General features: G+C 42.2%; 1 protein-coding gene across 7 annotated transcripts in view; it reads right to left on the reverse strand.

The window, feature by feature from the left end:
* The window catches only part of MECOM (MDS1 and EVI1 complex locus), a 599,591-nt gene that overhangs the window by 292,617 nt on the left and 281,352 nt on the right, over positions 1 to 25,622 (reverse strand). For all 7 annotated transcript variants that reach the window (XM_053599758.1, XM_053599756.1, XM_053599768.1 and 4 more), the window contains exon 2: positions 15,316 to 15,653. In XM_053599758.1, the coding sequence (XP_053455733.1) occupies positions 15,316 to 15,653 (338 nt within the window). The remainder of the gene's footprint in view (positions 1 to 15,315; positions 15,654 to 25,622) is intronic.

The raw sequence follows: 25,622 nt of genomic DNA on the forward strand, positions 1-25,622 counted from the left end.
TCTTTTGTATTAACTTGCATGGAAGTGGAACACATTCTTCTTAGTAAAGCATCTCAAGATTGGAGAAGCAAAAATCCTTTGTACTCAATTCTAACATGAAGACCACATATGGTCTAATACATGATGGGATGGGGGAATGAAGGATCTGGGAGAGGGGAGGAGGGAGAAGGTTGGGGATCATGGTGTGTGACACCAATCATGGTGTGGGACACAAGTAAAGAGGGATTTTACCTAACAAACGCAATCCATGTAACCTAATTCTTTGTACCCTCAATGAATCCTAAATAACAATATAAAAAATTGTACCCTCATATTAATTTGAAATAAAAATTAAAAAAATAATGTAGATAAAATAGACTGCATCCTCTTTTCCTGATTTCACTATATTCTGAGAGAATCTATAACACTTCCTTGGCCTTGGTGATAGTCAAATCCAGGGTCCCGGTTAGGAAGAAAATTGCAATGTCCAATATAGTTTGCCCTAGGGTTGTGGCTGTGAAAAGGGTAGCAATATACCTACATGCTTTTGCAATGCTGCGGCGGTGAGCCATAGCTCCCAGTCGGCCACACCATCACCAGGCTCTCCGAGAAGTCTCTACTAAGGAAGGGGATAGTGGTGATATAAAAGAGATAGGGTCTTGCTTTGCAGTCTTGAACTCTTGGACCTAAGTGATCTTCCTACTTCCACCTCCTCAGTAACTGGGAATACAGAAAAACTTTGAAGAAAACATGGCAAAATATTAATAATTGGACCCGCGACTGGTGCCTGCCCGGACCTCGGTAAGAGCTGCACTGCGACCCGCACCCTGTGACCCGTGCCCGCAGGGCCTCCACACGCCCTGACCAGGAACTCCAGGAGCTACACAACCCCGCATCCTCCCTCCTGTACCCTCCCTGCCTCCACACCGGCCCGCTCATCTAGCCAGGGGCTCTGGTAGCCATGTGCCCTCCAGAGCCCTCCCGGCCTCTGCACTGAGCCCTTCTCCTGGCCAGAGACTGCTGGAGCCTTGGGCCCTCTATGCCAAAGTCACAGGGTGCCAGGCACTCCTAGAACTGGGTGCACCACTCCCTACCCTGTTGCTGGATCCGGGTATGTCACACTCCAGAGCTGCTCCCACAACCAGAACTCACTGGCTGGGGCAGCCCCAGAGGAACTACACAGGGTCACTCCCTACAAAGATCCAGCAACAATAGGGTGATCCCTCTGGGGTCTAATCTTGGAGAGACACCTCCCCAACTCTGAGAACAGCCAGAGGCAATGGTGAAAAATAATCATGAGGCAAAATCAACAGAAAAACTCTGGCAATATGAATAATCAGAGTAGATCATCTCCCCCAAGGAACAATAGGGCAGACACAGCACAAGATCCCATGCACCAACAAATAGCTGAGATGTCAGAAATCGAATTTAGAATCTGGATAGCAAATAAGATCGAATTAGAATTCCAAGCAGTAACCCAAAAGATGTCTCAAGAATTCAACAAATTCAAAGACCAATTGACCAAAGATTTTGACACATTGAGACAAGAAGTTGCAGCGCTCAAAGATCTAAGAAACACAGTAGAATCCCTCAGTAACAGAATGGAGCAAGCAGAAGAAAGGATTTCTGACATTGAAGACAAAGCTTTTGAACGCTCCCAAACTCTCAAAGAGGAAGAGAAATGGAGGGCAAAAACAGATCACTCTCTAAGAGAGCTCTGGGATAATTGGAAGAAAACCAATATTTGTCTTATAGGGATCCCGAAAAGCGATGAAGTGGCTTCACAAGGCACAGAGTCTCTTCTCCATGACATTATGAAAGAGAACTTTACAGACATGCCAAGAGAGTCTAAAATTCAGAGAGCAGTTTCAGAACTCCAGCATGACTCAAACCGAATAAGACATCCCCGAGACACATCATAATCAATTTCACTAAAGTTAATATGAAGGAGAAAATTCTGAAAGCAGCCAGACGAAAGAAAACTATCACCTACAAAGGGAAGAATATTAGAATATCTGCAGATCTCTCTGCTGAAACCTTTCAATCCAGAAGAGGATGGTCATGGACTTTTAATCTCCTGAAACAAAATAACTTTCAACCCAGGATCCTGTACTCACCTAAACTGAGTTTCATTTATGATGGAGAAATTAAATACTTTAATGACATTCACATGTTGAAGAAATTTGCCATAACTAAACCAGCTCTCCAGGATATTCTCAGACCTATCCTCCATAAAGACCAGCATAATCCTCCACCACAAAAGTAAACCCACCCAGAAAATTTTGATCCAATTCCAACTTCCACAGTCGCAAAAGGATTAAAAATGTCCGCCAGACTCTCGAAAGGCTTATCAATATTCTCAATTAATGTGAATGGTTTAAATTGTCCTCCAAAGAGGCACAGGTTGGCAGACTGGATACAAAAACTCAATCCAGATATCTGCTGCATACAAGAATCGCATCTTACATTAAAAGATAAATATAGACTCAAGGTGAAGAATGGTCACCTATACTCCAGACAAATGGAAAGCAGAAAAAAGCAGGCGTTGCAATCCTATTCACAGATGCAATCGGCTTTAAACCAACCAAAATAAGGTAGGAAAAGGATAAGAATGGACATTCATATTTGTTAAAGGTAATACTCAATATGATTAGATTTCAATTATTAATATTTATGCACCCAACCAGAAGGCACCTCAATTTATAAGAGAAACTCTAACAGACATGAGCAACTTGATTACCTCCAGTTCAGTACTAGTTGGAGATTTTAACACCCTTTTAGCAGGGCTGGATAGATCCTCCAAAAAGAAGCTAAGCAAAGACATTTTAGATTTAAACTTAACAATTCAACATCTGGACATAACGGACATCAACAGAATATTTCATCCCAACAAAACTAAATACACATTCTTCCCATCAGCCCACGGAACATACTCCAAAATTGACCACATCCTAGGCCATAAACCTAACCTCAGCGAATTAAAAAAAAAATAGAAATTATTCCTTGCATCTTCTCAGACCATCATGGAATAAAAGTTGAACTCAATAACAACAGGAATCTGCAAACCCATACGAAAACATGAAAGCTAAATAACCTTATGCTGAAGGACAGATGGGTTATAGACGAGATTAAGAAGGAAATCACCAAATTTTTGGAACAAAACAACAATGAAGACATGAATTATCCAACTTCTGGGATACTGCAAAGGCAGTCAGAAGAGGGAAATTTGTAGTACTGCAAGTCTTCCTCAAAAAAATGGAAAGAGAAGAAGTTAATAACTTAATGGGACATCTCAAGCAACTGGAGAAGGAAGAACATTCCAATGCCAAATGCAGTGGAGGAAAAGAAATAACCAAAATTAGAGCAGAATTAAATGAAATTGAAAACAAAAGAATTATACAACAGATTGATATATCCAAAAGTTGGTTTTTTGAAAAGATCAATAAAATAGATAAACCATTGGCCAACCTACCCAGGAAAAAAAGAGTAAAATCTCTAATTTCATCCATCAGGAATGGTAACGATGAAATAACAACAGACCCCTCAGAAATTCAAAAAATCCTTAATGAATATTACAAGAAACTCTACTCTCAGAAATATGAAAATCTGAAAGAAATCAACCAATACATGGAAGTATGCCACCTACCAAGACTTAGCCAGAACAAAGTGGAAATGTTGAACAGGCCTATATCAAGTTCTGAAATAGCATCAACTATACAAAATCTCCCCCCCCAAAAAAAGCCCAGGACCAGTTGGCTTTACGTCAGAATTCTACCAAACCTTTAAAGAAGAACTAGTACCTATATTACTAAACCTCTTCCAAAATATAGAAAAAGAAGGAATACTACCCAACACATTCTATGAAGCAAACATCACCTTGATCCCCAAACCAGGGAAAGACCCAATAAGAAAAGAAAATTATAGACCAATATCACTAATGAATATTGATGCAAAAATAATAAGATCCTAACAGAATCCAACAACACATCAAACAAATTATACACCATGACCAAGTGGGATTTATCCCAGGGTCTCCAGGATGGTTCAATATATGTAAATCTATAAATGTAATGCAGCACATAAACAAACTAAAAAACAAAGACCATATGATTCTCTCAATTGATGCAGAAAAAGCTTTTGATAATATCCAGCATCGCTTCATGATCAGAACACTTAAGAAAATTGGTATAGAAGGGACATTTCTTAAACTGATAGAGGCCATCTACAGCAAACCCACAGCAAATATCATATTGAATGGAGTTAAATTGAAATCATTTCCACTTAGATCAGGAACAGGCAAGGTTGCCCATTGTCTCCATTGCTCTTTAACATTGTAATGGAAGTTTTAGCCATTGCAATTAGGGAAGAAAAGACGATCAAGGGTATCCACATAGGGACAGAAGAGATTAAACTTTCACTCTTCGCCGATGACATGATTTTATATCTGGAAAACACTAGGGATTCTACTACAAAACTTTTAGAAGTGATCGAGGAATACAGCAATGTCTCAGGCTACAAAATCAACACCCATAAATCTGTAGCCTTTATATATACCAACAATAGCCAAGTCGAAAAAACAATCAAGGACTCTATTCCTTTCACAGTAGTGCCAAAGAAGATGAAATACTTGGGAGTTTATCTAACAAAGGATGTGAAAGATCTCTATAAAGAGAACTATGAAACTTTAAGAAAAGAAATAGCTGAAGATGTTAACAAATGGAAAAACATACCATGCTCATGGCTGGGAAGAATCAACATTGTTAAAATGTCTAGACTACCCAAAGCAATATATAATTTAAATGCAATTCCTATTAAAGCTCATTGTCATATTTTAAAGATCTTGAAAAAATAATACTTCATTTTATATGGAATCAGAAAAAACCTCGAATAGCCAAAACATTACTCAGAAATAAAAACAAAGCAGGAAGAATCATGCTACCAGACCTGAGACTGTACTATAAATCGATAGTGATCAAAACAGCATGGTACTGGCACAAAAACAGAGAAGTAGATGTCTGGAACAGAATAGAGAACCAAGAGATGAATCCAGCTACTTTCCGTTATTTGATCTTTGACAAGCCAATTAAAAACATTCAGTGGGGAAAAGATTCCCTATTTAACAAATGGTGCTGGGTGAACCTGTAAGACTGAAACTGGACCCACACCTTTCACCATTAACTAAGATAGACTCTCACTGGATTAAAGACTTAAACTTAAGACATGAAACTATAAAAATACTTGAAGAAAGTGCAGGGAAAACTCTTGAAGGAATCGGCCTGGGTGAATATTTTATGAGGAGGACTCCCCAACCAATTGAAGCAGTATCAAAAATACACTACTGGGACCTGATCAAACTAAAAAGCTTCTGCACAGCCAAGAACATAGTAAGTAAAGCAAGCAGACAGCCCTCAGAATGGGAGAAAATATTTGCATGTTATACCTCCGATAAAGGTCTATTAACCAGAATCCACAGAGAACTCAAATGTATTAGCAAGGAAAGAACAAATGATCCCATCTCAGAGTGGGCAAAGGACTTGAAGAGAAACTTCTCTAAAGAAGACAGATGTACAATCTACAAACACATGAAAAAAAGCTCATCATCCTTATTCATCCGAGAAATGCAAATCAAAACTACTTTGAGATTATCACCTAACCCCAGTAAGAGTAGCCCACATAACAAAGTCCCAAAACCAGAGATGTTGGCGTGGATGTGGAGAAAAGGGCACACTTCTACACTGCTGGTGGGAATGCACACTAATACGTTCCATCTGGAAGGATGTTTGGAGAATACTTAGAGATCTAAAAATAGACCTGCCATTCGATCCTATAATTCCTTTACTAGGTATATACCCAGAAGACCAAAACTCACAATATAACAAAGACATCTGTACCAGAATGTTTATTGCAGCCCAATTCATAATTGCTAAGTCATGGAAGAAGCCCAAGTGCCCATCAACCCACGAATGGACTAGCAAATTGTGGTACATGTATACCATGGAATATTATGCAGCCTTAAAGAATGATGGAGACTTTACGTCTTTCATGTTTACATGGATGGAGCTGGAACATATTCTTCTTAACAAAGTATCTGAGGAATGGAAGAAAAAGTATCCAATGTACTCAGCCCTAGTATGAAGCTAATGTATAGCTTTCATATGAAGGCTATAACCCAAATATAGCACAAGAATATGGGGAAAGGGCCAAGGGAGGGGATGGTAAGGGGGAGGTTAAGCTAGAAGGAGGGTAATGGTGGGGCCACACCTACAGTGCATCTTAGAATGACTATAGGCAAAACCTAGTAAATGCAGAATACAAATGTCTACATACAATAACTAAGAAAATGCCATGAAGGCTACATTGAACAGTTTGATGAGAATATTTCAGATTGTATATGAAACCAGCACATTGTACCCCTTGATTGTACTAATGTACACAGCTATGATGTAACAATAAAAAAATTAATAATTTAAAAATCTATATGGTGAGTATAGTAGGCTCTCTATTTCTGTGAGTTCTACATCCATGGATTCAACCAACCATGGATTAAAAATATTTAAAAAAATTATACTGAGAAAAAAAAAAAATCCAGGGTCCCTCCAGCTAACCCTCCATTTTCTTGGCATTTTCTTAGTTTCTGATTCTACACAAAGCAGCACTAAATATCCAAACTTATCTACTATCTTTAAAATGACATTGTAAGAATTCATCAACCATTTTGAAATTTATGTTTTTGTAGCAATTTACATTTACTATTATATGAAATTTTTCTTTCTTAACTTCCCATGAAAGATAACCTTTTTAATATTGGTAATCTTCCTCCTCTGTTGGAAGTAACTCATTTGAAACTTAACTAAGACAAAGGTCTTCACTTCTTTGTTATCTGTCTCTAATTACATACCACTTGTTAAGCGTACCTGCTTTCTCATTAACAAAATAAACTTATTTCTGATGTCAATGCCAATGAGTTAAAATTTTTTTTTCTTTTTTGCCCAGCCAGATCTAAAGAGACATAGGGAAGAAATATTATCATTCAAAGACACAAAGACGTCTGGTGCAATTGGCACTAAACAGACACGCAGACCAAGAGAACAAAGCCCAGAAGTAACATACCATCAACTAATCTTCAACAAAAGTAACAAGAATATGCAACGGGGAAAGGAGAGGCTTGCCAATAAATGCCGTCAGGAAAACTGAAAATACAAATGCAAAAAAAAATAGTATTGGACACTTATCTTACACCATACCAAAAAAATCAACTCAAAATGGATTAAATATTTAGTTGTAAGACCTGAAATCATACAACGTCTAGCAGGGGTCCTCAAACTACGGCCCGCGGGCCACATGCGGCAGTGTGATTATATTTGTTCCCGTTTTGTTTTTTTACTTCAAACTAAGATATGTGCAGCGTGCATAGGAATTTGTTCATAGTTGGTTTTTTTTTTTTTAACTATAGTCCGGCCCTCCAACAGTCTGAGGGACAGTGGACTGGCCCCCTGTTTAAAAAGTTTGAGGACTCCTGGAGAAAACATAAGAGAAAAGGTCCATGACATTGGTCTTGACAATGATTTCTTTTTTTTTTTTTTTTTTTGTTGTTGAGACAGGGTCCCACCCTATACCCCTGAGCAGAGTGCAGTGGGAGTGGTAGCTCACCACAACCTCAGACTTGGGCTGCGGGCACCCCGCTGCCTCAGCCTCTGGAAGCTGCTGGGATTACAGGCGCTCACCGTGGCGCCCGGCTGGGTTTTTCCATTTTTTTCATGATTTCTTTTAATATGACACAAAAAGCATAGGCAAAAATAGCAAAATATAAATAAGTGGGCTAAAAACTTCAGCTCAATAAAGACTGAGATAACGCCGGAAAGGCTATGTTAACCATTGTGATAAAAATGTGTCAAATGGTCTATGAAGCGAGTGTATGATGCCCCATGATCATATCAATGTATACAATTATGATTCAATAAAAAAAAAACAATCCACAAAAGAAAAGGTGGTAACCTATAAAATAGGAGAAAATATTGGCAAACTATACATGTGAAAGGGGCTAATTTCCAAAATATGCAACTCCATAGCAAAAGCGAAAACAAAAAACAAATAAGAAAAATAACCCACTTTTAAAATGGGCAAAGGACCTGAACAGATATTTTCCTGGAAAAGACACACAATGGCCACCACACACATGAGAAGGTGCTTGGTGTCACTGAAGAGTGCAGACGTGCAGACCAATAAAGCTACAGTGACACGTTTCCTCACACCTGTTTAGATGACTGTTCTCAAAAAGCCCAAAAATCACAAGTGTCAAGAAGGATACAGAGAAAAGAGAATCTTCATACGCTGTTGGGAGGACTGTCAACTTGTACATCCATTATGGAAAAAGGCATGGAGTGTCCTCAAGAAATTAAAAACACATCTGCCTTATGATCCCATGACCCACTTGTAGGATATATCCAAAGTAAATAAAACTACCATCTCAAAGAGACAACTGCCCTCCACGTCCACTGCAGCACCATTCACAACTGCCCACATGTGGAAGCGACCCAAGTGTCCATCCATGGCTGACAGGTATCTGTCCGTGGCTGAACAGATACATTCTGAAACCTACATGCAATGGAATATTATTCAGCCTTTAAAAAAAAAGGAAATCTTTCCATTTGCAAGAACACGTATGAAAGATGAACGACATATGCTGAGTGAAACAAGCCAGGACCTTGGTCCTGCTAATATGCAGAATCTAAAAAGCAAACTCATAGAGGCAGAGAGGAGAAGGGTGGTGGACAGGCCAGGAATAAAGGAGACCGGTAGGTGTTGGGCCACATGCAAACATGCGTTGTAACGAGTAAAGGTTCGTGATCTACCTAGCACTGTGACTGTATCGTGCATTTGAAATTTGCTGAGGAGGGATCTTAACTAACACAAATGTGAGGTGAATCTTAATGAACTCGAGGGTAGTAATCCTTTCACAATGCATTCGCGCTATCAAAGCATCACATTGTACCCCTTGAATATACGGTTTGTGTATGCCAACTGTATTTCAATAAAGCTGAAAGTAAAATTTTAGTAAAACACACACAAGTAACTGGTGCATAATCTCTACTCAAATTGCCCCATGTTTCTCCATTACTGAGCAAACATTGTGCGATTTTCAGCCTCCTGACTCTGACCACAGCTGTTAAGTCTCTTGAAAGTGTGATATTATTGTTGTTTTTAATGAATATTCATGTTTTAGTTAATATAGTGATTGCATGTTTCCGTATTTTAGGTGCCACTGCAGAACCCAAAATTAAACTTACAAATACAATAATGGTTTATTTCTAAACGATATAGGGAAGTACACCTTCACTGTGATAATTGCATTTCAGAATTACATTGTTGGGACATGAAGTATTGTTGTCAAAGCATGACATCAAGGCCAGGCGCGGTGGCTCACACCTGTAATCTCAGCACTCTAGGAAGCCAAGGCCGGTGGATTGCTTAAGCATAGGAGTTTCAGACTAGCCTGACCAAAATAAAAATAAAAATAAGCAAACTAAAAATAAAAGAACTCTATTAAAAATAAAATAAAAACTAGCTGAGCACTGTGGCAGGCTCCTGTAGTCTCAGCTATTCGGGAAGCTGAGGTAGGAGGCTCACATAAGCCCAAGAGTTTGAACTTGCTGTGAGCTCTGACACACAGCACTGTACCCAGGGTGGCAGGGTGAGACTCTGACTCCAGTATAACCCCTTCCCACTATTTCCCCCTCTATTAAACAGAACAAAGGGGAAATTCATTCATGTTATTATTTTCCATGTCTATATGTACATTTTCTCTTTATGAAATAAGCATACTTGTACACACTCACACACGGAAGAAGAATAAAGGCTAAGCTCATACTTGTGATCAGAATAATTTAGAGCAGGGGAGGGCTGGGTATATAACAGGTGCACTGTCAACCAACTTCTAGGCACTTGCCAGGGTTTATGATGGCCAGTGACAATAAAGACAAGCAGAAAAGACCATTATATGACAAAATTTTAAAGAAGCAAAGCATCACACTTTTTCTAACGACGTATCTCAGGATATCAAAAAATCTACCATTCAAATTGCTTTGAGGCTTCCAAAGACACATATATGCCCTCTCCTGAATCTCTGTGTTCGTTGTTAATTAGAAAACAGTGGTGCTTCATTTTCAAATAAAGCCAGCATCCCAGAGGTAACTGAGGGGAGACAAGAAAAGAACAATAACTTATAAAAATCAATCCACAGACTGTAATAATTGGCCTTTCTAATGCCCTTGTGCCAGGCCCGCATTTTATCCACCTGCTGTTGCTGCTGCCACTGTTAACAGTTACTGAGTTCTTGTACCAGCTCCTGGCTAAGCATTTAACACACACTGTTGCATTTTATCTTCACAACAACCCTAACTGGATTATATACAATTATTATTCCAGTGTTAAGTATAAATAAACTGACAGGCACAGAATTAGGTAGCCTTATCCGAGTCATTCCATTAGTGCAGGGAGGCGGGAGGAGGGCGTGAGCCTGGAAAGTCTCTGTCCAGAAACCCGTCCCTCTGCTGTGCTCTGCAGCCCCCACATTATCACAAAGGGAAGACATGAGAAAAACTTCATCTTAAACCAACAGAACTTAAAAAAATTATTTTCCATTCAATCGGTAACTCCAAAGTGCATAACCTAAGATAAGCTTGTTTTCAGGTCCTAGAGAAAAACACTCCCAAGTCTTTAAAAATCTTTTGGTTAGAAATGAGCCCCGTGCGTTGGGAGGTGGCAATCACTGACTGCGAAAAGCCGATATGATTTTTAGTTTCTCTCTGTGGAATAAACACTGGTTTGAAAGAAAGGCATACAAATTTTGTTTCTCATATCTACAGATTGTTTTACCTGACCACAGATTCTGGTCTGTTTTTAAAAACATCCTATTCTTCTACCATCCAAAGTTAAAGGACATTCCAAAGTACTTTATTTGGGAAATACATTCAACTTCTAAAAAATTATGTAAATACAATTCAGAAAGTTGGCCCTTTCTTATAATGTTATCTCTGATCATTCTCTTTTAAATTTTTTCTTTACTACTATATTTCCTTACTTAGTTATATAACAACTGACAACATGAGACAGTTATTACTGACCTCTTGGTCAAATAAACAACTAGTCACCAACCAACATCAGTAGCTCCCCTGGAATCACATGGCTAGTGGCAAAGTGAAATTTGATTCTAGCTTTTTCCATGAACCTAAGTCAGCCCCTATTCCTTGCCTCCTCTTTCAAAGTCGCATAACCCTATGCTGATCCACTCATTCTTTGATTCATCCCTTCATTCACTCATTATTTTATAACAATTATTTGTTGAATGTCTGTATTATTATACTAAATGCCTGTGTCCTCCCCAAATCCATATGTTGAAGCCCTGGCCCCAAATGTAACTATATTTGGAGATGAGGCTGTTAGGATAAAATCAAGACGAAATGAGGATGTAAGAGCACGTCCCCTGCCTAACAGGATTAGTGCCCTTGTAAAGAGATACCAGAGAGCACCCTCCCTCCACCTCTCTCTCCCTCCTTCCATCTCTCTCTCCCTCCTTCCATCTCTCTCTCCCTCCCCTCCCTCCCTCTCTCTCTCTCTTTCTCTCTCTCTCTCCCCCTCTCTCTCGCTGTCTCCTTCCTTCTCTCCCTCCTCTCCCCCGCTCCCTCCATCTCCCTCTCCCCCCACCATGCACACCAAAGAAAGAATGGCTGTATGAGACTGGGAGAAGACGGCTATCTACAAGCCAGGGAGCAAGACATCACCAGAAACTAAATCAACTGGAACTCTGATCATGGACTTCTAGCCTCCAGGACTGTGAGAATGTAAATTCCTGTCATTGAAACCGCTCAGTCCATTGCACTTTGTCAGGGAAGCCTGAGTTGCTCTCACTACAGAATCTGCTTACTACAGGTAATGTGCTAAGCCCAGACTAGAGCCAGAGGCATCAGAAACCCGGGAAACACAACCAAGGCCTTGCACTAGGAGAGACGGCTTCACAAGCTCTCAAGGAAATCTCGGCCCATTAGAGAAGCTGAGCAAATAATCTGGACCCCAAGACACCTAATGTTTGAGTCCTGGAAGTCTCACTCCAGCAGCATGGCTCCCTCGCTCTGCCTGTGATCATGTAAGAGCCAACTTTAGAAGGAAACATGAGGAAACCTTTATCTTCAGTGAGGGGGTCACCTTTCCAGAGGTACAAAATTTAGATACTACCAAAATGTGATTAGAAAAGCCGTGGATGGTGTCCCAGCAAACTTGGGGACTGATCAGATGGCTGCTAAGGATAGAGGGAAAGGAGGTTCTCAGGTGGGGAGAACAGTGTGTGTAACAGGAGGCTTGATAGAATAGGGGCCACAAGTTAGCCATGGCCAGTGCGGGACAGACGGGTGTCAAGATGACAGATTTTGGGGCTTCCACAACTGAACAGAGGGCAATGCAATTTATTAAAACAGGAAATACACACAATGGGGAGCTTTGTAGGGGAAAAAAGAGCAAGGGCCGTGCTGGAGAGAACAAGGGCATCTTCACCCCCAACAGAGAAACACTTAGCATAGCATTCGACACATGTGCGTGTACTTGGGATTTCCTATGTGCTTAGTCTGGGATGTGCCTAAGAGGCTTCATTTTTTCCTTCTATTCATCATTTTTTTTTAAAAAATGAAAGTATATCAAAGGAAGAGGTCATAGGTCAGTCACGGGGGCTCACCCCTGTAATCCCAGCACTCTGGGAGGCTGAGGCGGTGGATTGCTTTACACTCAGGAGCCCGAGACCACCCTGAGCAAGAGCGAGACCCCATCTCTAAAAAAACTAGCCAGGAGTTGTGTGGTGGGTGCCTGTAGTCCCAGCTACTCAGGAGGCTGAGGCAGGAGAATCACTTGGCTCAAGAATTTGAGATTGCTGTGAGCTGTGCTGCCAGGGCACTCTACCAAGGGTGGCAAAGCAAGACTCTGTCTCAAAAAAAAAAAAAAAAAAAGGAAAAGAAAAGAAAGAGGTCCTAGCCATTAATCACAACGGTCTCCTAGCCAGATGAGAGGGAAACCAGCTATCATTGAGGGCAAAATGGCATGAGGACAGTTAAGAATGAGCATGCAGGGGTGAGGTGAGATGCCAGTGTGAAAGTGCCTTTGTTGATCATGATTGGATTTTGTATTAACTAGGGTAAGATTAAAAAAGAAAAGAAAAAACGTAAGTATGAGTCAAGAGCTCAACTGCTCCTCCCTGGATGACAAGTTCACCAAAATTATAAGACGTCCTTTCTCTGATCTGGTTCATAGACTGAAAAAGCAGATAATCGCCACTCCTCAAAGCGAAGGTAACTATTAGAAAACGTTGAGAGAACAACCACTGAATGGCTGTCAGCTGGATTCTTGAAGGAGAGAAAGGAAGCATGATCGTCAGGCAGAAAGTCCTGAGCTATTTTATGAAGGTGTCTCGAATTCCAAGCAATAAATACAACTCAGTCTTGACATAGTTAAGAGAGCCATTTTACATTTCTCCAGGTAAATGTATGCCGGTGTATATGTTGAAGACATTTTACACCAAGGAGAAAAAAATAATTACTTTTAAATTTCCTCTAAACGCAGTATTTTCCCCAGGTTCATCCCCCAGTCCATAGGTATTAGGTTTAAAGAGACACAGTCCTGCATTTACCAACCCTGTAATGGCAAAACGATTTCATTATTAAGCCTCAGTTTATTCCAAACCTTCAGGATAATCTTAACCAGGACTGCCTTGTTGTTTAACTCTGGAGATTTTGTAATAAAAGTTTAATGAGTTACTTATTATTAGAATGTTTATAGCCATTATTTTAAGGTGAACAATAATGACGTAAAGTTTGTACGCATTTGGTTTAAAATGTATTCAACTCACATATCATTTAATGCTACAGTGATTTTTAAAACATCTCTTATCAATACATGGGTCTGAAGGAAACGTAGCTCAACCACGCCTTTACGGGGGCTGTGGCTAAGAACAAAACTGAAGAAGGATTTCTCACTTACAGTCATGTCAAAGCCAGATAGTAACTTCTGGCATTTCAGAACTTGAACAAGAATTGTTTTTATTATGGCATTTTGAACAGGCTCCACAAGAAGACACATGAACAGCAAAAGGGACATGAAGTTGAGATGACGTCCTAAAGGCCCTGCACATCCATTTATTTTAAAAGGCTGGCCAGATATTCTATTAATGATCATAAATATTAAGAGAGCACACCAAAATAAATCTAGTTTATCCGATTTCTGTCTAACTGAAATATTATGAAATCAAAGGTCAATCACATCTCCAAAAGAGACTTTTTCACCCATGCAGAATACCTCTACAAGTTTTTCAGAAATTGACCAGATTTTCCAGAAATTATGATGTTATGATTTAACCACAGAAGTTCTCAAGTTATAAAAATAAATGGAAAGTGTTTTTATACACACACACTGAATGTGTGCAGAAGTCATAAACTCAAACGAATAACAGTTACCTGTCCTTATTAAAATAAAATCAGTTTTGATTTCATAATCAGACCGTGACTTGTAATTGTTAGATACTGACAATGGGTTCTGTGAAAAGTCTGCCTGAAACCAGTGACAGATTTTCATAGAGGTTTTTATACATGAGTTACTCATGAAACCAATTTGAATATAAAGAATCATCACACAATTTAGTGATGAAAATAGTGCTATATTCTGAAAGCATGAAGCATTAAACAAGGATTATCAAAAAAAGAAGCAAAATAGAAGAACTAGCACGAAATAAAAATAAAACCAAATTAACTCACAGCCACAAAATGGAGAAAACAAATGTTTTCCTCTAAGCTCCCCCACCACAAAAGGAATTACAATAAATAAGTCATATGTTTGTTTGTTTGCTACAGCTATACACTTACTACACATGGCCATATCCAATGTTTTCACATGGTTTTTTTGTTTGTCTGTTTGTTTTTGTAGAGACAGAGTCTCGCTTTAGTACCCTGGGTAAAGTGCTGTGGCATCACACAGCTCACAGCAACCTCCAACTCCTGGGCTTAGGCGATTTTTCACATGTTAACTACAGAACCATATTTTCTCCCCTTAGCATTTTTTTTTTAATTCAATACTATTCTTTCACCATTCATGAGGCTGGGGCCCCTTCTAACATGCTATACCTTTCATTGATAACGTTGTTTCTATCAAGAGGTAAGATTATAGGGAATTTCTTCTTAAAGACCCGTTTGAAGTCATATTGCAACAAACAGAATTTGCTGATCTTACAGCTCCTTACACAATTAATCTCTTCTTTGCACACTTGAATATATGTAAATGTGTCAAGTCAAAATACATTCTTACCTCCCATCCGTAACTGGGATCTTTCAGGTTTGACCTCTGCTCCCCCACGTAGGGCCCAAACTTTTCACCTGCTTTGATCTTCCTTTTGGTCCATATTCCTAGTCCTGCTCCAGGCATATTGGACTCTCGGAGCTCGAACTCAGCAGGAATGGGGATGTCATCAGGAATGTAGATGGGGGCCTTGTAAGGAGAGCCCTCCTTGGGGGTGCACTCCTCGTTGGGCGCTGCGGGCGAGCAGGGCTCCTGGACACTGAGGCAGGGGGCACTGCCTACCCCGCCTGCATCTGGCACTTCTTCCAAAGGCATCCCAGGGTAGTTGCCATACACACACTCATTACCTGCGAATGAACAAGAGCTTCGTGAATTCCTCTGGATTATAGAACGGACACAATTCCAAGGGGCTAGCTGCCTTATGATGCTGTTGTTATTTAAAGGCTAAATAGGAAAGACCATTGTTATAATGTGCTTTCATTATAATCTTTATGATTCACAGGTGGGGGCTGGTTTGGCGTTAGGACCTCCATGGAGCCTCTGTAAATCAGATGAGCTAATCCTCCACCTTCAATACCCAGGCATGGGCCCATTCAGTCTGTCATCTATCTGGAAAACAATCAGCAATTTCATTCTGGGTCTGAATAAAGTAGAGACAAGAAGTAAATGTGTATGATGACAACCCCCAAACCATCCCAAACTGAGACCTGACAGGATTATAGACTGTATCAGAAAGTTGTATCGTGGACTGCTATCTCGGAAAAAATGCAGGATCACTGTCACAAATTCCAAAGGCCACCACATGCAGCAAGGCTTGAGTCTGTGCGGCAGGATTATTTATTGGAATATTAATCCATGTTTTTTTTTCTTTCTCTGTTTTTCTTTTCCCATTTCAAGCACGTCACCAAGCTCTTAAGGTTTCCTTTATACAGAGCAAAAAGTTAAAGTCACTTGGAGCTAGTGATTTTTCTGGACATGTATAAAAGCTAAAATCCTGAAAGAAAGTAGGTTTCCTTTCCAGAGGGTGAAGGGAGAGGAGGGGTGCCTTGAGGTGCACCAGAAAGAGAGAATTTCCTACAGCCTGAGAAGTGCCAGGCCCCAGAGGCCTCCGTGTGGGGCAGTGCCCTGGGAGGTGACAGGAGCTTTCGGGGGCAGCGGGTAAACAGCAGTTCTGTCCCCGAGCACAGAGGCCCCAAGGATACCCCGAAGCAGCCAGCCCCACACGGGAGTGTCCCCTGTGAAACCTTAAGACGTTTATGAAACTCGCATGGGGGCTAGGAGAGAGCATTTGAGGAATAAGGACAGAGCTTGAATTTCCCACCAGCTGAAGGAGGTCTCAGTTGTATAAATACATGTTTCTTGTCCACTAGGACAAGATTTGTTTTGGTTTACAGGACTTCAAGGGGAGCACTAAGAAAAATGGGTGAAAATGCCTATCAGAGCTGTCGGACGGTAAGAAAAGTGGCCTCCAGTCCCCGTCACAGGGGTTCTGGGGTGGCCCAAACAACCACAAGCTGGGGATGTTAGGGAGCAATTTCAGCTTCAAGGGGGCGACTAGGCTGGATGGCCTTTAAGATCCTACCAAACCCACAGTTCTGTGAATTATTAAAGTCTTCTAAGATAGTTTATTAGGCTAAAGGGTAGCACTCATTCCTTCTCTGATTTATTATGGAAATTAACCACAACCCTTGTTAACAATTATCCACAAGTAATGGCTCCCCCCTCCTAAAGTTCTGTGAGATGTAGTGACAGCACACCCAGAAGGGTCGTTCAGTGAGAGCTTGGCCCTCTATTCAGATGCACCCTTTAAACCAGGCATGTGATCTAACTCCCACACCCTTGCACCTGTGGGACAAAGGTTCTCAACATACCACATACGAGATAGTTATCATTCCAGTTCAGCACGTCTGAAATCTATACACTACCATCTGCCCTCAAAGCTATTCTCTGCCCATTCTCCTGTTTCCACCTAGAACAAGCCCTGCCCCTAATTATCCACATTCAAGGTCTTAAAATCATGTTGCATTTTCTCTCCTTCAGCATCCTCGTCACTAAACACTGCACACTCTGCTGCAGGTTTCACCTTCATCCAAGGCTTTCAGCTGACATTCCCACAGCAGAATTTTTCAATAGTCCTCTACGTGGGCAGCCAAACCCCGTCTCCCTCCTCCCCCGCTCAGCACCCAGCTGGTGTGACCCCGCTGGATTCCCTTCCCAGCACCCCTTTTCCTGTTGATAGCGTGCAAGGACTCCTAGGGTCTGCAGGTAAACCTTTTAGGCTCGGAATGAAATCTCCTTCCTTCTGGATCCCTTCTTTCTGTCTGATTCTTAACACTCCTGCAGGCCAAAGCGAGCTTTTCTCTGACTTCTGAGCTCAGAGAGCACTTAGTCTTCTGTCCCCACTGCCCAGACATCCTTTCTCTGCTTCTCTCCTCAGCCAGTTCCAGTCACCACCGCCCCGCCCAGGTCAAGTTCCAACTCATCCCATCACCATCCCACAGAACACAATTATCCCCCATCCCTGAATTATTGCAGACTTCTACCTCTCTTTTTTTATTATTTTGTTTTTTATTAAGTCATTTGTACATAGATCATAAATACATTTATGCCATTTTAATGTGTTGATTATTTGTACAAATTGGAGTGTTTACATCCTACTAATCAACATAGCTTTCACCTCATTTACCCAATTACAGCATTAAGACATTTGTGTTCTACACCTGATAAATCCAACTTGTACTTGCAATATGCTCCAGAGGTGTGGTCCCCCTACCAACCCTCCCTCTATCCACACACCCCCTCCCTTCCCCTCTCTCTCCCCTTCCCTCCTTCATCCTAGGCTATAGTTGCGTGTCATTTTTCATATGCAAGTGTGAGTGATTATAAATTGGTTTCACAGTAGTACTGAGTACATTGGATTTTTTTTCCATTCCTGAGATACTTTACTAAGAAGAATATTTTCCAGCTCCATCCATGTAAACATAAAAGCACCAGATTGTTTATTGCAGCTCAATTCATAATTGCTAAGTCATGAAAGAAGCCCAAGTGCCCACTGACCCCTGAATGGATTAATAAATTGTGGTATATGTATATCATGGAATACTATTCAGCATTAAAAAAAGTGGAGACTTTACCTCTTTTATGTTTACATGGATGGAGCTGAAAAATATTCTTCTTAGTAAAGTATCTCAGGAATGGAAAAAAAATATATCCAACGTACTTCCACCTCTCAATTTGGCAACTGGATACCACATGCTGCTGCGTGGGGTTTAATGTGTATTATTCTCTTATTTCGAACTAAGAAACAGGCCCTTAAAGAGCAGTGTCCGGACTCTCACTTCTTAGGAATTCTCCAAGTGATCTGCATGTAAGTGCCTAATAAATACTTGTTAAATATTTAATTAACCTGACATGTAATTTTATTGAACTGGTAAACCAAATCAATATTTTTCTACCAAATATTGGAATTTTTTGAACCTGAAAAGCACCTTTAAACCCACAGAAATAGAACACAGTGGCTCACAAACTTTTCTCCAAGCCCAATTGTAATAATGCCCCAAAGAATATCATCAGAAAAATATACCTTAAGGTCAAAACATGCTTGACAAAGTCCATCTCGTTTTATCCTTTGCGGAGATTTTGCACTTCAGTCTAATATCCAAAAGCTCACTGATGGTCTTGGTACAGCTAAAAACATAAAAACATCTCCCCAGAATTATAACCTTGAACCCCTGCAAATGCAGAGTGACTTTAAACTGTTACGGGGATTTCTCTCCTAGGATGAGGAGTTTGTTTTTCTCAAGAAATGCTATAGGAAGACCTTGTGCAATCTATGAACTTGACCATTTCAGCACTAGGAAAGGAAAATGCACCTGAATAAACAGAGCCATGTTCCTCTAGTCATTATCTATTAAAAGCCAGTAAAATTTCTCCTATTTCCTCAGAGAGTCAAATCAGTCAGACTGCCAGTTCCGTCAAAGTGACCCCAAATCTTACAAATGGATGGACACAACCTGTCTATGCCTTCCCAACTGCAGGGCAGGTCGCCTGACTCCTGAGTTACCCCAAAACCCTTCAGTGCAGAATCTAAGAAAATGCATTTAAATGTCAGTTCCTGCAAAGAACAAGTACATGTGTGAACCCAGGCTGCTGACAGAAAATTTTGAATTTGAATCTGAATGCAATTCTGATTATGACGAAACCTGAATGCAGCTCTGATTACAATGATAAGAATATCAAATTAAACGTAAGGAACAGCTTATATAGACCAGGTAAACCCAGAAGGACCCACGGCCCTACTCATCCACAGGCACCATTAAATCTGTGCAAACCCAGCCAATTTGTCTTCAAACCACTGTTAATCCGGTATCATCTGAATTAAATGTGAAAAAGACGGAGGTCCCTTGAAGACATTGGTCTGGGCAAGTATTTTATTAGAAGGACCCCCCTGGGCAATTGAAACACCTTCAAAAATACACTACAGGGACCTGATCAAACTAAAAAGCTTCTGCACAGCCAAGAACACAGTAAGTAAAGCAAGCAGACAGCCCTCAGAATGGGAGAAGATATTTGTAGGTTATGTCTCCGACAAAGGTTTAATAACCAGAATCCACAGAGAACTCAAACGTGTAAGCAAGAAAAGAACAAGAGATCCCATCGCAGGCGGGGCAATGGACTTGAAGAGAAACTTCTCTGAAGAAGACAGGCACACCGCCTACAGACATATGAAAAAATGCTCATCATCCTTAATCATCAGAGAAATGCAAATCAAAACTACTTTGATATGTCATCTAACTCCAGTAAGATTAGCCCATATCACAAAATCCCAACACCAGAGATGTTGGCGTGGATGAGGAGAAAAGGGAACAATTCTACACTGCTGGTGAGAATGCAAATTAATACATTCCTTTTGGAAAGATGTTTGGAGAACACTTAGAGATCTAAAAATAGATCTGCCATTCAATCCTGTAATTCCTCTACTAGGTGTATACCCAGAAGACCAAAAATCACATCATAACAAAGATATTTGTACCAGAATGTTTATTGCAGCCCAATTCATAATTGCTAAGTCATGGAAAAAGCCCAAGTGCCCATCGATCCACAAATGGATTAATAAATTGTGGTATATGTACACCATGGAATACTATGCAGCCTTAAAGAAAGATGGAGACTTTACCTCTTTCATGTTTACATGGATGGAGCTGGAACATATTCTTCTTAGTGAAGTATCTCAAGAATGGAAGAAAAAGTATCCAATGTACTCAGCCCTACTATGAAACTAATTTATGGCTTTCACATGAAAGCTATAACCCAGTTATAACCTAAGAACAGGGGGAAGAGGCAGAGGGAGGGGAGGGAGGGGGGAGGATGGGTAGAGGGAGGCTGATTGGTGGGATTACACCAGCGGTGCATCTTACAAGGGTACATGTGAAACTTAGTAAATGTAGAATATAACTGTCTTAACACAATAACTAAGAAAATGCCAGGAAGGCTATGTTAACCAGTGTGATGAAAATGTGTCAAACGGTCTATAAAAGCAGTGTATGGTACCCCATGTACACAGCTATGATTTAATAATAAAAAGAAAGAAAGAAAAAGACGGAGGTGACAAACATGCAAATATAAAACTGCTGAGTTTTATGTATCAAAACATACAACAATATTTCAATGTAATCTAGCATTATGAAATTTTCAACAGCAAATGCAATTGATCACACCGTGCTGAATATTTGCATAAACCGAAATAAACTAATGCCTACGTGTACATTACTCAAGAACTATCCCAAAGCTGCTAAAACCTTTCATCTAAATGACAAACTACCTCAATTATCCTATCTCCATTAAACCTCTGTTACTGAGGGAAAATTGGTAGCTCGTTTCCCTCAGCGATAACTGCAGTTAATTGAGGCATTTCTCAGATATCACACTGACAAATCAGGTGCATTTACAGTAGGTAAGTGTCAGGTAAGGAGTGCTGTGTACACCAGTGGTCCCATAAAGATAAATAACCCTTGTAACTTGGTGGAGCTGAGCTATCTGCTACTCTAATTTGCCCCATGCATCCTTTGGGCACGTCATTAGCTGGGTGAGGGGAGGAACACGAGCTTATTCTCGGATTTGAAGCAAGTGACTTGGCAATTTTAAGTGTCCTAATGTCCCCAAAGACCAAGGAAGGGCCCACACTTTGATTAGATTGTATTTATTTTGATGACTCTTTGAATAGTGACCCTAAGTTTCCACTGAGGAGAGCTCCATTTTAAAAACATATCAGAATCTGCAAAGAGAGGAAACTGCAGAAGTATGACTGATAATAATAACTTCCATAGATGCATCCACATTTTCTCTCTCTCTTTTTTTTTTTTTTTTTGCAGTTTTTGGCAGGGGCTGGGTTTGAATCCACCACCTCTGATATATGGGGCCGGGCCCTACTCCTTTGAGCCACAGGTGCCACCCCACATTTTCTCATTTTGATGATCAAAACAACCCAGTTAAAAAATGATGATGAGAAAAATCATCTTCTATTTTGCATGTGTGGACCCTGGCATTCGAATATTCTCAACAGCACACCCAGAGTCAGGTGTCAGGTCCAGTCCTCCATTAACACCTAGGCAACTAATTTTTTTTGTTATTGTTTAAAGATATGTTTTAAAGCTTATTTATTTTATCAAAATTCTAACCATATTATATGAACAGTTGGGTTTTAGGCCTTTTCATTTAATGCTAGTAAAAAATACATAAGGAAGTGCTCATAATAAACTATTTTCTAAAAATAGTCCACATTTTGCTTCTAATTTCTAATACCATAAATTATACTGAAATGAACATTCTTTTTTTCTTTCTTTTTTTTTTTTTTTTGTAGAGACAGAGTCTCACTTTATGGCCCTCGGTAGAGTGCCGTGGCCTCACACAGCTCACAGCAACCTCCAACTCCTGGGCTTACGTGATTCTCTTGCCTCAGCCTCCCGAGTAGCTGGGACTACAGGCGCCCGCCACAACGCCCGGCCATTTTTTGGTTGCAGTTCGGCCAGGGCAGGGTTTGAACCCGCCACCCTCGGTATATGGGGCCGGCGCCCTACCGACTGAGCCACAGGCGCCGCCCTGAAATGAACATTCTTTAATGTAAACTTTTATTTTCATCCATTTCCACTTCTTTGGGTCGGATTCTCCTGTGAGTACTGGAAGTGTGTTCAGTTTAGTCCTCTAGCAATCACGCCGGTAGCCATCATTATGTCTTTTTCTTAATCCTTATCAGCACAAGAAGGGAAATTATAACAAGTATTTATTATTGCTTTAATTTACAGCTTAGTTGATTACTGAAACCAAATGTATTTGTCATTCATATTTCTTCTTTTGCCAATTGTTCACTGTTTTTGTTCACTTTTAATTGGGATTTTATGTCTGTCTTATTATTGATGAAATTAGCCTTTTGAAATCGTTCATTTTTCCAGTAGATGATTTAACATTTGGCATTTTTGAGTTTTCTTATCTTTTGTGGAACTAAGTTTATTTTTCTCTTGTGATTTTTCCTTGTTTCTTAGAAAATCCTCACCCATCTCGAGGGAAAGAAAAGGATTCTCTCGTGTTTTCTGTGAGTTTCAGGTGCTTTTCCACCCACCTTGGATTACCAAGGAATGATTTACTGCTGAGTGAAAAGCAGAGAAAAATGACTTCATTTATTTGAGCTCCTGTGAATGGCAGGCTAGGAAAAAAAAAGCCATTTTACTTGTAATTCTTTGGTTCTTATTTGCAAGGCAGGCCTAAAATGCCTTCTCTTTTTGTGGTTTTTATATAACTCCTCCATTTGTTTCTCTTGGCGCCTCTGCCTAGTCTAACTGCAAACCCTCTGGGCAGAGGCCATCTAAAATCCTGAGTTTTGCCATTAATAGCATTTAATGCCCATCATCATACTGATCACTCAGCATTATCACCAGTGCCCAGCAGCACACAGAGACCATCTCTCTGCTCTTCCCATTTAGTTGCTGATAGGAAATTCAGCAACTGAACAGTTTCAGAGCATATATGCACAGTTTGAATATGAAGACAGGATTTCTATAGCTATGAAACAAGAAATCAGCTCTCTGTGCTCAGCTGTCACTCCTGCACGTGTGACACACACACCCATGTGCATTTGCAGAGTGTGTGTGGTGGAGGGAGGGGGTAAGATTCCCTGATCTTAAAGATGGGCTGGGACAGAAACGGGACTCGTGATCCCAGGCAGACCGGGTGAGATCGTAACTGCACCAGCAACTGCCAAGACCAGCTCAGTTTGGGAATTGAACAGATTAGGTAACTCAGAAATTTAGACACTTTCCCCCATTATATGTTCCTTGCTGCAGTTTTGTAATAAAAACACGAGCAGACTTCAAAGGAAGCCCCGCAGTAAAGGTTAATTGCTGCTAAGAAAAGGGTGGGCCCAAGCCCAGGACTTTGTGCCTGGCTTCAAGCAGACAGGAAGGATTACAGTGGCCGAGGGCGAGGATGCCCGTCCAGCCCAGGGTAGGGGGCTCGGCGGACCAGAGCACGTCAGGGACCCCCGGGGGGCCGTGCTCGCGAGCAGCGCCCCTTCCACGCTATACACCGAGGCAGGGGAGCGGGGAGCTCAGCGACCTCCCCCCAAGTCACCTCACCCCGGGCTCTGCTGCAGGGCGCCACCCACCACGTGGAGCCACCAGGGAGGCCCTGCCCGGCCGCAGTGTTCCGTGAGGAAGGCTCCGAGAGAATCAAGGGTAAGACCTCCAAGAAATGAAGCAAGGGAACTAGTGCAAGTAAGGGGAAATGAACTTCCAGAAGACAGCGTTAAACAAGCTACGGAGACGGCGTCGAGGGCCCGGAGACCCAGCTGCGAACACACGCCAGGGCTCAGAGGACCCTGGACTCGGCTGAGGCGCTGACCGCGGGCTGCACCTGCCGGACTCCGCGGAGCCGCTGACCGCGGGCTGCACCTGCCGGACTCTGCGGAGCCGCTGACCGCGGGCTGTACCTGCCGGACTCTGCGGAGCCGCTGACCGCGGGCTGTACCTGCCGGACTCTGCGGAGCCGCTGACCGCGGGCTGTACCTGCCGGACTCCGCGGAGCCGCTGACCGCGGGCTGTACCTGCCGGACTCTGCGGAGCCGCTGACCGCGGGCTGTACCTGCCGGACTCCGCGGAGCCGCTGACCGCGGGCTGTACCTGCCGGACTCCGCGGAGCCGCTGACCGCGGGCTGTACCTGCCGGACTCTGCGGAGCCGCTGACCGCGGGCTGTACCTGCCGGACTCCGCGGAGCCGCTGACCGCGGGCTGTACCTGCCGGACTCCGCCGAGGCGCTGACCGCGGGCTGCACCTGCCGGACTCCACGGAGTCGCTGACCGCGGGCTGTACCTGCCGGACTCCGCCGAGGCGCTGACCGCGGGCTGCACCTGCTGGACTCCGCCGAGGCGCTGACCGCGGGCTGTACCTGCCGGACTCCGCGGAGCCGCTGACCGCAGGCTGTACCTGCCGGACTCCGCGGAGCCGCTGACCGCGGGCTGCACCTGCCGGACTCCGCCGAGGCGCTGACCGCGGGCTGCACCTGCCGGACTCTGCGGAGGCGCTGACCACAGGCTGCACCTGCCGGACTCTGCGGAGCTGCTTGCTGACTGCGGGCTGCACCTGCCGGACTCCGCCGAGGCACTGACCACAGGCTGCACCTGCCGGACTCCGCGGAGCCGCTGACCGCGGGCTGCACCTGCCGGACTCCGCGGAGCCGCTGACCGCGGGCTGCACCTGCCGGACTCTGCGGAGGCGCTGACCACAGGCTGCACCTGCCGGACTCTGCGGAGCTGCTTGCTGACTGCGGGCTGCACCTGCGCAGCCTGCGCCTTTGCAGCCCCAGAGTGACTTGGCACAGGGAATTTTTCGACGCTCTTCTAAGTTCCCTCCCAATTCTAATATTTGCTACTTCCTCGTTCTGTGCTATTTCTTCTCTTCCTTATGGAACTTTTCCCCCTAGCATTTCCCAAAAATATTTCATTTATGGGCTGTCAAAAAGACTCGTAAAGGAAGCCTGTTGGTGGGCGGGGAAGCGGGGACAGCGGAGAACGCGCGAACCGCAGTTAGGGGCCTGACCCGTGAGCAAACGTGTGTTTTTCGTGCAGTGATGCTCAGACCCCTTGCCCGTCCTGCAGCTCTTAACTCCGGTCAGGAGATTTTCCACTCTCCCAGGAAGTTCACAGCCATTTCAGTAAATAAGTATGGTTTGGGACTAGGCTAATAGCTCCTGAGCATTTATAAAATGGGTTTGGCCACTTTGAAAACTTTCTTTTCAGAGATGAAACTCAGCTTTTTTCAAATGGTTA

The sequence above is a fragment of the Nycticebus coucang genome, chromosome 8 (assembly GCF_027406575.1).
Source record: "Nycticebus coucang isolate mNycCou1 chromosome 8, mNycCou1.pri, whole genome shotgun sequence".
NCBI lineage: Eukaryota > Metazoa > Chordata > Mammalia > Primates > Lorisidae > Nycticebus > Nycticebus coucang.